Here is a 13,200-nt window from a genome sequence, read left to right as displayed (position 1 = left end):
TGCAGTGGGATACAGGACCACCAAATGTGTAGTAGCGTCCCCCTATTCTGATGGCACCTCTAACAAGTATCTGCAGTGCTCGGAGTGATTTTGTGTAGGAGAGTTGGAGTACGGTACCACCTTGATTGTATTTTGTAGCCATTCTCTTGAGTGTTCACATTAAGTGAGCCCTTATGGATAGTATGGAAGATGGATTCCCATTGTCCGTCACTGATTGCGAGGGATAAGTCTTCTTCCCAACGCTTGCAAGCTTTACTGGAGCTGGGACGTTCTTCGTCAAAGAGTAGGTTATGGGTGAGTGCTATGAGGTGTCTTTGGGGGTCTGATTGTTTACACAACTTCTAAAATGGGGTTAGTGGTCTGGAGCATCGAGAGTCTCTGTCCAGCGATCTCAGGTAGTGGGCGATTAACAAGTAAGTCCAGGGGGGATGGGAGGTCTATCTGTGTTGCTTGCCAATGTCAAGGCTGGCATGAGTTTGCCTCTCTCATAAAAGTTGTAGGCTCTTAGCTTATCATGTGTCCAACTGTCTGATAGGAATTCGGGGGACATGCCGGGCGGAAAGTCCGGGTTACATTTAATTGGGGTCAGAGGACCTGGTATTGAAGATACCTGAGTACGGGAGCAGATCTGTTTGAAACACCTTAGGGTTGGGCTTATGAGGGGGTGTTGGGAGGCGGTGATCGGGGTGTGAGTTGATTGTGTCCAGGGCATGGATGCTAGTGGGAGAGGTGAGAAGGATGCTTCTAAGGAGACCCAATCTTTATAGGGACTGTGGACATTGCAGTCCACAATTCTGGTAAGATGTACAGCTCTATAATAATTGAGTATATCCGGGAAGCCAAGGCCTCCTAAGTGTTTAGGACGTGCGAGGGTCTTAAGGCCAATTCTAGGTTTCCGGCTACCCCAGAGAAACCGGGAGCAGATACCATTGTACGTTTTGAAAAAGGTTCGGGGAACCTGTATAGGGACGGTTTGAAGAATGTACAATAAGCGTGGTAGGACATTCATCTTCAGGACCGCGATTCTGCCAAACCAAGAGAAAGTTTGTTTGTTCCATTTCTCAAGGTCGGCCTTTAAGTTGTGTAGGATGGGGAGATAATTCCTGGAGTACAGATCAGTAATCTTCCGAGGGATTTGGGTGCCCAGGTAAGTAATGGAGTCGTTTTTCCAACGCACCGGGAAATTAGTTTCGCATTGTTTTTGGATTTCTTCTGGAAGAGAAACATTAAGGGCATATGATTTTGAAAAGTTTTGAAATTGGATATGGCCTGAAATCGTATGGCCTGAAATCGTTGGAATTCTGACAGAATAATTGGGATGGTGGTAATGGGTTCTGTAAGGAACATCAGTATATCATTGGCGAACGCCGCATATTTGAATTCCCGTATTGGGGTTTTGACACCTTTGATGTCTCAGTTTAAGGTGATCATCTGTAGAAAGGGCTCTAAGGTTAGAATAAATAGGATCGGGGAGAGGGGGCAGCCCTGCCTTGTTCCATTTTTAATGGAGAAGGCGTTTGACAGAGTACCGTTAGCTCTCACCCTCGCAGTTGGGTTAGAGTATAGGGACATGATCATGTTCGTCATGTGAGGGCCGAGGCCTAAATTCGTTAGCACCATTTCCATATAGTCCCAGGCTACTCTGTCAAACGCCTTCTCTGCGTCTAGGGATAGGAAGAAGGCTTTCTACTCAGATTGTGTTATTAGATGGTGGATATTGAAGGACTTTAGGGTATTATCCCTGGCCTCCCAGCCAGGGACAAAGCCCACTTGGTTTGGGGTAATGAGGGTTGGAATGAGGGGGAGTATTCTATTTGCGAGAATCTTGGCGAAAATCTTAATGTCTACATTGAGTAGGGAGATGGGTCTATAGCTGCTTGTGTTCGTGGGGTCTTTATCTGGTTTGGGTATAACTGCAATATGGGCCTCTAACAGACCTTGGGGGAGAGATTTGCACTAGAGATAGAGTTAAAGGCTTTAAGGAAGGGTGTTTGAAGCGTTTCAGCGAACGTTTTATAGTAAGCTGAGGTCAGTCCATCAGGGCCAGGACTCTTGCCGGGCTTTAGTTGTCTTTTGGCTTGTAGCCATTCTACTGGTGATATTGGTATTTCCATTGCTTGGATCGCGTCAGAGGGGATTGGCTTGCGTGGGAGATTTCCAAGATATGCTTGGATGTGTTTTAGACGTTTTTGGGGGTCTTGTGTGCCTAAATTCGTTGGATCAAGGTTATAGAGGGAGGTGTAGTACTTTTCAAATTCTCTGGCTATGTCTGTATTTTTTTCATGGATTGAGCCCGTTGGGGAGTGTATTTGGTGGATAGTCCGTTTGGCTCTTTTTGACCTCAAGGCTTGTGCTAAGAGGTGACCCGATTTATTCCCATGCTCGTAAAAGAGCTTCTGGGATAAGGCGAATCCCTTCCTCGTGTGGTATCCTAATTCATCGCGAATTTGGGTATGGGTGTCCATTAATTCAGATTGAGTGTCTGTCGCCAGAGTTTTTTGTTTTGTTTTGTTTCAAGCGATCTGAGTTTCAAAAATAAATCTGTTAATCTAGTGGCTCTCTCTTTTTTAATTGCAGCAGCTAGAGAAATGAATTTACCTCGCACCACGCATTTGTGTGCTTCCCACTGTGTAAGCTGAGGGACATCAGGTGTGTCGTTGTCCGTAAAGTAATGAGTTAGACAGTCATGGACTTCCTTTTTTCTGGATTTATCTGTCAAGATGCTTGCGTCTAGTCTCCAGATGGGAGCACATTCAAGTGTCTCGGGGAAGGTAAACTGGGCTGTGATGGGGTGGTGGTCAGAGATTGTCATTGGTTCAATGGTAGCCTTGGTTAAGTATTGGAGAGCCTGTTGGGAGGTCATTAGGTAGTCAATACGAGAATATTTATTATGGGGGACAGAGAAAAACGTAAAATCTTTGTCTCTGGGGTGGAGTGTTCGCCATGTGTCATGAAGTAATAAGTCTTGGAGGCTTTTCTTTATTTGTTTAATCGCCCTAAACGCCAAGCTGGAGGTCCCTCAAGAGGTGTCAAGCAGAGGGTCCAAGGGGACATTGAAATTGCCACCTAGCATCAGCATCCCCTCCGTGAAGGAGAAAATCTGGTTGACCACTTTCCTAAAGAAAAGTACTTGAGAGGAGTTTGGGCTATAGACATTTGCTAGCGTAATCTTCCTATTATTGAGTGAGCCTTTAATGAACAAGAATCGCCCATTATCCTCTATTAGAGTGTCGGAGACTCGAAAATCGCAATGTTTGGAGAGAAGTATGAAAACACCTTTACTTTTAGATGTGGGGGATGTTGCATGATATTCCATAGGGAAGATGTGGTTGGTCAACTTGGGAGTAGATTTGGAGCTGAAGTGTGTTTCCTGAAGGAAAACTACATCAGTTTTCAACTTTTGCATGGTGGATAGAACTTGGTAGCGCTTTTCAGGGGTGTTTAGGCCCTTAGCGTTCAATGAGACAAGTCTTAAGGACAAGTTCGTCTGGCGGTTTGTCGTAGGGGTCATTTTGTTGGAGGAAGTACGCGAGTACTACTTACACTGCTATCGAGAGGGGTTGTCCCGAGAAAGAAGAGGTCTCAAAAGGGAAGAGGGTATGGGAGAGAGAGGAAGGGTGGGGGGGAAAGGGGGGGAGAGAAAGAGGGTGTCCTAGGCGCAACTTCTACGTGGGGAAGATAGGTATTGCACGGTTCAGTTGGGCATGAAGAGTAAGGCCGGAGATAGGGCTGCACCTGTCAGTCCTACGGGTCTTAAAGGGGTACCGGTCGGGTCAACGATGACTACCAGGGTCCGTTGTGTGGGTGTGGCGGACAGAGTTTTGCGAGATGTGCGAGATTCTCATCTGTGCGAGGCCTGAAGGCGTATGGGTTCGGCATATCGAACATAGAATGATTGAAAGAATAATAAAATAATAAGAAAAACAAAATGTGACTAGGGAGGTATGGTAATTCGTAGGTCAGCTTCCAGTCTCTGTGTTTCGGGGTCAGGATTTAGTGGCGAGTTGGAGAGCACACGTGAAGGTGGGTGGCATTTGTAGTTGATGATTGAGAGTGCACCCCTATGGGGACTGGGGCAAGGAACTTTAACGATCTGCTGAAGATTATGAGGGGTGGTATGGCCGTAGAGTGCGTCGGGGTTGTAACCGCATAGAGTGTGTTACCATGTTTAGCAATATCTCAGGCCAGGGATTAAATAGTGTGGGCAGGCAGTATCCTGGTGGGGGGCTATAACATGAGAAAAGTGTTAGGATTCATGTATTTGGCCACAGTCATGAGTGTCATGTACACAAGAGGAAGAACAAACATTTCAATATGTGGAGGTAAGGTTCAAAATCAAGTGTGTTAACGGAAGGAAAACCAATCAACAGTTAATTCAAAGAAAACAACTTTAACAAGAGAGGGTCTGAATGGCACAAAAAGATATGTAACCCCAGGAAACAGTTATTTGTAAACAACAACAGAGATCTTAACATGTATGTCTGAGAGGAACGATGGAGCTCTGGTACATAGTCTAATAGTTTGCACCACGGTGAGAGTCGGGAGGGAGGGGACCGTTTTCCCAGTGAAAAATAATATACCTCTGATGGGGAAATCTGTCCTTTCTCATGTTGTCAGGTTCTCTACTATGTATCCTCATAATCCCATAACCTTACTGTCAAACTGCAGCCTCCTCCATGTTGTCCTACTCGCTCATATCTTTCTACCACTCTCGCTTCCTCAGGTCAGCCTTATTCCTTCTCTTCCCCTTACCCATGCTTACCCCTTCTCTGTCCCTTAGCTAGGTCCCCTAGTCCCTTCGTAAACATTTGGGGAGACCCTCAGTATGCCTCACCAAATTCGTGAGGTTGGGAGTAGGTGCGGCCTATCATGTGATTCTTGGGGAGGATGTCTGACCTGATCCCATAATCTCATGTCATGTGTTACTGCCCAATAGGGCAGAAAGTATGCTTACCAGGCGCCTTCCTCCCGACTCCTCCGGAGACCTGAACGATATACAAAGCAGTAAAGGAATGGTCTACAAAGCCAACATTGTGGGGAAAAAAAAAGACACAAAGGGGAAAACAATTTTGTTTGAACAAAGGGAAAACATAGGGGGAATGGGGAAATGGCAAAAAAGTCTAGTGGCCGGGCTATGTCCTCGGACGACTGGTCGGAGTCAAATGCGATCAGTCATAGCCAGCGTTTATCGTTCCAGACGAGCATATGGTGGGTGTGCATGTAAAGGGATCATCATGCGCATGTGCAAATAAGGTGGGATTTACACATTTGATTCGTATCTCTTCTGATTTTTTTAGTCTCCGTTAGGTGTCACCGTGTGGGAAAAAAAATAAAAAAAAGGGGGGGGGGTAATTTCATGAAGAAGTCACGTGGTATGACGTAACACGTAGGGAGTGGCCGTAGGACAAACTGGAAGTAGAGTAAGACTGGCGGAAGACGCCAGACAACCATCTTCCTCACTGTGATTTTTATTTTATTTTAAATGTGAGAGCCTTGGATATTATTTTAATAAATATATCTGCTTATCTCAAATTACTACACCATTGGAGTCCTCTCTCTCTCTCTCCTTCTCCTCTCCCTCTTGTTTTTGAGCCATACACTACGGAATAGATTGAAGAATCTACAGTGCAAAACCTATATGCTGGGATTGGCCCTCTAGTGGCGGAAGTTTTGTATTACATCCCTCACCTGCATTTCCTTAGTGGCTTAATACAGTGAACCAAATGAGAGATTCCTGGGGTTATATTTGATCTGCTTGTTTATTCTATCTCAAGGTGAGAGTTCTGAGAGCCTGGACTAGTGGACTTTGCATCATTGGTCCCCTTTTTCCACATTTTATCCTTATCCATTTGTGTGCTTTTTTTGGACATTTTTTTCTTCTTTTACATATATTGACTGTTTCACGTTGTTATTATTTTATATTTTCTATTATATTATATGAGTGGCACGATTTGCGCAGGACTCCTTGTTTTTCTAATTTCAGGGGGGATTGCCGTAAACCATGTTCTCCGGTGTCATATTGGAAGACATTGTCGGTCGCATTTGGTCCAAGATGGGGGGGGGGGTCTCCAGGTTTACAATGTAGGCATGGCCGTCAGGTTGGTAAGTGAGGAGAGGTGTCGGTTCAGAATGGTATAGAAGTTCTCACATGCGTCCAGAGCTGCAAATATGTGATCATGGTCCAAAGGCTCCGTCAGCATGTGTCTAGGTTTGCAGGCACTGGGTCTCAGACGTATAAGTCAGCAGGCTGGGTAACTTGCAATGGGTTACAGTTATAACAACTGGTGCCACTCATAAAGTCCAAACTTGAGAACTTGCTCTACTTATGGCGGGGTCTGCGATGGGCAGGCGACACAGTAGGGCTGCCATTTCTTGGTGGAGTGGCGTTCCTTTGTGGTGAGCGGGGGAGAGGGGGCTGATGACCAGGTCTGCGGCGTCTGCCCACGACGTAGTTTCCTGCTTCGTCCACTCCTTCCATGGATGTTGCTCTGTGGATAGTAGGTAGCCTGAAGTCGCTATACCAGTCTGGTAGATCAACAGAAGGTAAGCCCAACACAGTGCAAAAATGCTCAAGGTCCTCTGGGACTCTCAGGTTTTCTGTGCGCCCCTGGTGGGAAACAGATAGACAGAACGGATATTTCCAACTATATGGTATGGATCTGTTCCGCAGGACTTCTAGCAACGGACGCAGCTCCCTCCTTCGCTGAAGCGTTATATTGGACAAATCTTGGAAAATTTTAACATTCGCTCCCCTGTGGTTTATTTGGTTCCGTTCCTTTGCCTTGCGCAGGATTTCCTCTTTCAGGGGGAAATCTGTCAGACAACATACTACATCCCTTGGGGGATCAGTCTCTCAGCCCCTGGGGCACAATGCCCTGTGAATACGTTCAAAAACGATCGGGGTATCAGGAGGTCTTTCAAGCAGATCATTAAAGATGTTGATGACCCGCTGAGTCAGAAGGTTAGGGTCTATTGTTTCAGGTAGCCCTCTCACTCTCAGGTTCCGATGTCTCCCCCTGTTATCAAGGTCCTCCATGTGCCTGTTTATGTCTCGTAAGTGAATAGCATGAGACTCAGTGAGTTGTTGCATCTGACAGAGGGAGGAATCATGGCGGGCTTGTGCAGCTTCTATGTCTTCCACCCTTAGTGTCATGGACTGTATGTCCGCTCTCAGGTCTGAAATTGCGGCAGATAAAGTGTTCTTGATGTCAGCCGCTACACTGCGGAGATCATCAAGGCAGATTGCAGGCTGCTCCCGGGGTTCTGGGTCCGCTCTTGAGCGCAGCGGGCTCCTGCTGTGTGACCACGACCTACTCGAGGCCACGGCTTGAGAGTCGCCTGTAGGCCGGGACCTGAACATGTCCGGGATTTGTCTGTTTGGGTGAGAATCCGGCTCCGGTGGGGACCGGGGTCTCGCCGCCGACATGGTGGACGAGCGGGTCTTAGTATGGGCGATAGGGCAGCTAGATCACTTGCCTTTGCTTATGGTGTCGGGCCTCGTAGACGGGAGCTCAGGAGTCAAGCGGCCATCCCGGAACAGCGCCAAGCCACGCCCCCCGATATTTGCACATTTTATGTCATTTTGGATTTATCACTCCTGATACATGCAATTTTGCCCTTTTGTGATATCTTACACTATTGTGTTTGCATGTCTATTGATGCACAGTGTTTTTATATTTGCACATTTATGTACATATATATGTAGAGTTATTGATTTGTGTCACTTAATAGGTGGTCTATTTTAAAAGCCAGTGGTACATACCTTTTTTTACATCTTATTAGATAGTGTGGAGAGCATTATTTATGTTAGCAGCTTCCCTTAATAATATATATTTTTTAAATATATATATATATATATATATATATATATATATATATATATATATATATATATATATATATATATATATATATATATATATATTTTTTTTTTTTTTTATATTAGTTTAGTTTAGTTTAGGTTTGATTAGTTGGGGTTGTGCGCATTAGTACCTTATTTATATTAATAATTTATTTATTTATTTTTCCTCTCTCTTCTTTATACAGTATATTTTCTAAGTAGGCTATATAGCTGTGTAGTAAAATAAGGCAATAAACTTACTTGGCATATTTGAATGACAATATATTTATCATGATGATTGATGAGCAAATAATGATACATTACCACCAGAATAAACTACTTACTAGTCTGCTGTGTGCAGTGGCTACAATCTTACAGTTGTCATAATGAGCAAAGAATGATACATAGTACATGAAATATGACATGTTCTCATCAGCTGACACCTTTGTATCTCTAAAACCCCATACACACTATCAGATTTTCTACTGATTTTTTTCCTTGAGATTTACCAAAACCATATAATAGGAGGCCAAACCTTAGGGGTTTCAATTAGTATACAATCAGGCAGGCCCTTGTACTACATTATTTTTGTAAAGCTGAAGACAAAAAATCAGCAGAAAATCTGATAGAGTGTTATATGAGGCTTCACAATCTCCCCCATCACATCACACAAGGATCTCATGGCACCGGCTGATGTTTTTGTTCCCGGCTCCTTCTACTCAGCTATAGATGAGCAGAGTTCTGTATTAGAGGGGAATGTTTCCTGATCTTCACTCTTCACTCATCTAATGTGAAGATGATTGTAGTGGGAGATGTGAGAAGATTGTTTTCTGATGAGAATGTGTGTAGAAAAGCAGGTAGAAGGAAGAATGGGACACACGCTCAGGAGGATGGATGTGTTTGCAGCCTCTGTGTTCAGCCTCCTGAGCAGATCATGAGAGCGGTAAGTGACAGATCGGTAAGTGACAGTCCAGTGAGCAGATCGGGTCCCCGATAAAGATTGGACATCCTTCTATTTCTTATTATAATCGTTTTTCTCTCTGCCAGGGAAACACAACAAGAGAGAGAAGATTCCCCAACACTGGAGTGACAGTGAGTGGGCGTGTCTAGCGTGTAACCAATAGCAGTGCAGAAGGCAAGTTCTATATCAACCAATAGAAGTGCAGAACGTCTCTATATAAGGCAGAGCACCACACATACACAATATTGATCTATTTTCCAAACCTCGTTGAGAATCATGACTGAAACTGAGAGCGCCCCAGCCGCCGCTCCTCCAGCGGAGCCCGCCGCCAAGAAGAAGGCGACTAAGAAGGCGGCAGCCGGAGGAGCCAAGAAAGGCAGCAAGAAGCCGTCCGGTCCCAGCGTGTCCGACCTCATCGTCACAGCCGTGGCCGCTTCCAAGGAGCGCAGCGGGGTCTCCCTGGCCGCCCTCAAGAAGCTCCTGGCCGCCGGAGGATACGATGTGGACAAGAACAACAGCCGCCTGAAGATCGCCATCAGGGTAGTGATGGGAAGTTCGGATCTTTAAAATGAATCGGTTCATTTCAAACTGCTCACTGAAATGAATCGATTCTTCGGTTCACTTGCTGAGTCTACTGACAAGCAAGTGAACCGAAGCTCTGATTCAACCTTCTTAAATGAGTAGAATCAGAAGACTGATTCACACAGAAGGTTGGCAGGTCCTGGTAATGTTTACTTTGATTTAGTTCATCGGCGCAGAGCACAATTGTTGTCAATTGACAATTATTCCATTGTTGTCAGATTAGCGCAGTGTCATGCATTTTGGTGATACGCAAACAGCTGTGTTAGGCTGATTTCACACTTGTGCGATGCGGGAACCCTGCGATTCCACGACGGATTCCTGCATCGCACCCAACTCGCACGACAGTTCACAACGACATATGCGAACTGCTGGGGAGTGTCATACAATGTTAATGGCACCCCCATTTCAGTTCGCATGTCGCACTGCGAAGTGTCAGTTTGGACATGAATCGGATCGCACGAGTGCTATGCGATCCGATTCTGGTGCGGACCAAAAAAAGGGTTCTGTGCGAGTTTAGTCCAAATGCGATACGATTTCAACCATACTATCTGTATGGCTGAAATCGCATTGCACGGACATCGCCTGTGATTTGCACTGCAGTGCAAATCGAATGCGATTTTGCACTATGCTGCAGTGTGAACCGGCCCTGAGCCTAGGTTTCCGCAAATTTGATGGATAGCAATGTTACCTGTGAAGTTGCCCCAGAATGCAGTTCACATGCACACAAACCCCGCTTTTCATTTAGGCTCTGTTTCCACTTGTGCAACTTGTCCTGCGACTTGGGACTGCAAAGTTGCATGACAAGAAGTACCCGATTTCCAATGAGTACCATTCATATCTGTGCGACTTCAAGTCACAGCGACTTCAAAGTAGTCCCTGCACTACTTTGGTCCCATTGTAATGTGACTTGAGGTCCATAAACCTCCAGAATACACAGGCATGGCTTCAAGTCGCGGCATAATCGTGCAACTTTCTGGCTTTTCAGGCTAACGCAGCCTGAAAGTTGCACAATTCTGCCGCAATTTTGATGTGACTTTAAAGCAATGCCTGTGTATTCCCGAGGTCTATGGATCTCAAGTTGCATCCGAGTGGGACCAAAGTAGTGCAGGGACTACTTTGAAGTCGCACAGATACGAATAATACTCATTGGAAATCATAGAGTACAAAGTCGCAGGACAAGTTGCACAAGTGGAAATGGAGCCTAAATGAAAAGTGGGTTTTTGTGCATGTGAACTGCATTCTGATGGGCCAACTTCACAGGTAACATTGCTAGCCATCAGATTTTCCCATAGTCTTTACAGCGCATGCGCAGGAATGATGATCAGATTTTACTACCACTACCATGGACGAAGTACCCCTGGTAGTAAAATCCAATCGTTAAGGCTATTTTCACACTTGTGCGACTTGAAAGTCAAGTGCTTTTGCCATGATTTTTGCCATGACTTGAAGCAATGTTTGTGTAATCTTGAGGTCTCTGCCACAAGTCGCATCAAAGTCAGACAAAAGTAGTACAAAAACTACTTTGAAGTCGCACAGATATGAACTGAACTCGTTGGAAATCATGGGGTGTGACTTGTCATGTGACTTTGCAGTCTCAAGTCGCAGGACAAGTCGCATGAGTGTGAAAGGGCCTTAGGCTGTCCGTACCACCTGATCACTGCTGCTACCTCATTGGTTTAGTGTATTGTTTTACTGGTGGTGACTCGTGGTTCTTTCAGTGTACTGTGTTCTAAAAACTGATACGATTCTTTCACTCGGTAACTTGTACGATTCTTTAACTCGGTAACTTGTACGATTCTTTAAAGAGGAAGTAAACCCTGATGGGTTTACTTCCTCTTTTTTTCCCTGCAAAGGTAAAGCATAATGGACTACTATGCATCGCATAGTAGCTCATTATGTGTCACTTACCTGACACAGGAGCCAGCGAAGTCGCCGCTGATCCCTGTAGTCCGCCGCGTCCATCTTGCTGGTGGCGTCTCGCAGCTCCGACCAATGACAGCGGCGCAACTGCGATGACGTCACTCGGACGACACGGGAGTCGCGCCTCGCAGCTCCGCCGCTGTCATACGGCGAAGCCGCGATGATGTCACTCCCGCGCATGCGCACGGGAGTCGACAAATTTGGCAAATCCATTCTTGGATTTGCCGCATTTAGTGCGCATGCGCGCCGCTGTCTACGGCGCATGCGCCGTAGACAGCGGTGCCCATTTTCGGGCAAATATCTCCTAAACCATATAGGTTTAGGAGATATTGCTTGGACCTACAGGTAAGCCTTAATCTAGGCTTACCTATAGGTCCAAGTTGTTTGGAAGGGTTTACTTCCTCTTTAATCTAGGCTTACCTATAGGTCCAAGTTGTTTGGAAGGGTTTACTTCCTCTTTAACTCGGTGTACTGTGTACTCCTGGCTCTTGTTTTAAGTTTGTATCCAGTTCCTGAGTGTCACTGTGCTTTGAGTCAGCTGATTGGTTGCAGGGAGGGGCCGAGCTCTCTCACTCTAGGATCATATTACCACTGCCAGCTCTGCTGCTCTGCTATGTACTGAGTGCAGAGTGAACTGTTTCAAACGAATCAGTTCACTGAAAAGAATCGATTCATCCAGTTCACTAAAAAGAACCGGTTCAAAAGAACGATTCGTTCATGAACTGGACATCACTACATCAGGGCGCTGGTGACTAAGGGGAGCCTCGTCCAGGTCAAAGGACATGGAGCCTCCGGATCCTTCAAGATCAACAAGAAGCAGCAAGAGGGCGACAAGGCCAAGAAAGTCACCATCAAGAAGAAGCCATCGGCTGCGGCCAAGCCCAAGAAACCTGCGGCCGCCAAGAAGCCAGCCAAGTCCCCCAAGAAGAAAGCCCCCAGCAAAGCAGCCAAGAGCCCCAAGAAGGCCGCCAAGAAACCGGCAAAGGCTGCAGCTGCTCCCGCCAAGAAGGCGACAAAGAGCCCCAAGAAGCCCAAAGCTGCAGCCAAGCCGAAAAAAGCCGCCAAGAGTCCGGCTAAGAAGGCGGCTAAAGCCAAGACAGCAGCCAAGCCCAAGAAGGCCGCTCCGAAGAAGAAATAAGAATACCTCCCTCATCTCCACCCCCCAAAGGCTCTTCTCAGAGCCACCCACCTCCTCCTATCCGAGCTACAACTACCTACCTACACATACCTACCTACACCCACATCGCTAACAGGCACCAGGGGCCTCATAGACTTTACACACAGTCTAGATGAGATGTTCCCATCACACATTGTACATTTGTCCCATGCAGGGAATCTCCGATTACATTTTATGAAAATCCCACAAATGATCACTAGAGATCCTGTAGATCGGAAATCCCTCCTGCTATAAAGGATCGTTTCAGGGGCCCCATCCCACCCACATCTGTCATGTGAAGATAGGAGACCTGGAGGTTTTCCCGCACACTGTCTGGGATCTCCCCGGGGGAGGGGAACATTCACACTACAATATGTCATGTGATCGGTAGAAGGGAAATCATTGTACTGATCGGGAATGTTAGAATGATCAGCAACAAGAACATTGTATTATGCGGAGAATGGATTCTCCACTGTCATAGAATTCCATATTTTTCTCCCAAAAATATGAAGAGGATTAGCAGCTCCGGTGTGACATTTGTGTAGAAATTGATCTCCCGGCTCCGCTTTTAGAAAGTTCCCCGTATGAGGGTATAAACGGTTTTATTGGCTGATCGGAATATATGTAATTTGTCTCAGCAGATAGGGATCTATACGGTACACCATCCACTAATTGGCTGACATATACAATAATTTGACGCTTGGAATGAGAAATGTACAAATCTCTGCAGGGTGCCAATAA

General features: G+C 45.9%; 1 protein-coding gene across 1 annotated transcript; it reads left to right on the top strand.

Annotated features, from left to right (window-relative positions):
• The first annotated feature begins 9,039 nt into the window (after positions 1-9,039).
• LOC143955303 (uncharacterized) lies at positions 9,040-12,491 on the top strand. Its single transcript, XM_077465378.1, has 2 exons — positions 9,040-9,335; positions 12,040-12,491. Exons 1-2 carry the CDS (start codon positions 9,078-9,080, stop codon positions 12,439-12,441), a joined length of 660 nt encoding a protein of 219 aa, XP_077321504.1. The 5' UTR covers positions 9,040-9,077; the 3' UTR covers positions 12,442-12,491.
• The last annotated feature ends 709 nt before the right edge of the window (positions 12,492-13,200 follow it).

The sequence above is a fragment of the Lithobates pipiens genome, unplaced genomic scaffold (assembly GCF_037356315.1).
Source record: "Lithobates pipiens isolate NorthernLeopardFrog02 unplaced genomic scaffold, aLitPip1_a1.2 Scaffold_35, whole genome shotgun sequence".
NCBI classification, from domain to species: Eukaryota; Metazoa; Chordata; class Amphibia; order Anura; family Ranidae; genus Lithobates; species Lithobates pipiens.
The sequence above is the reverse complement of the archived record's forward strand: the minus strand, read 5'-3'. Positions and strand labels throughout refer to the sequence as shown.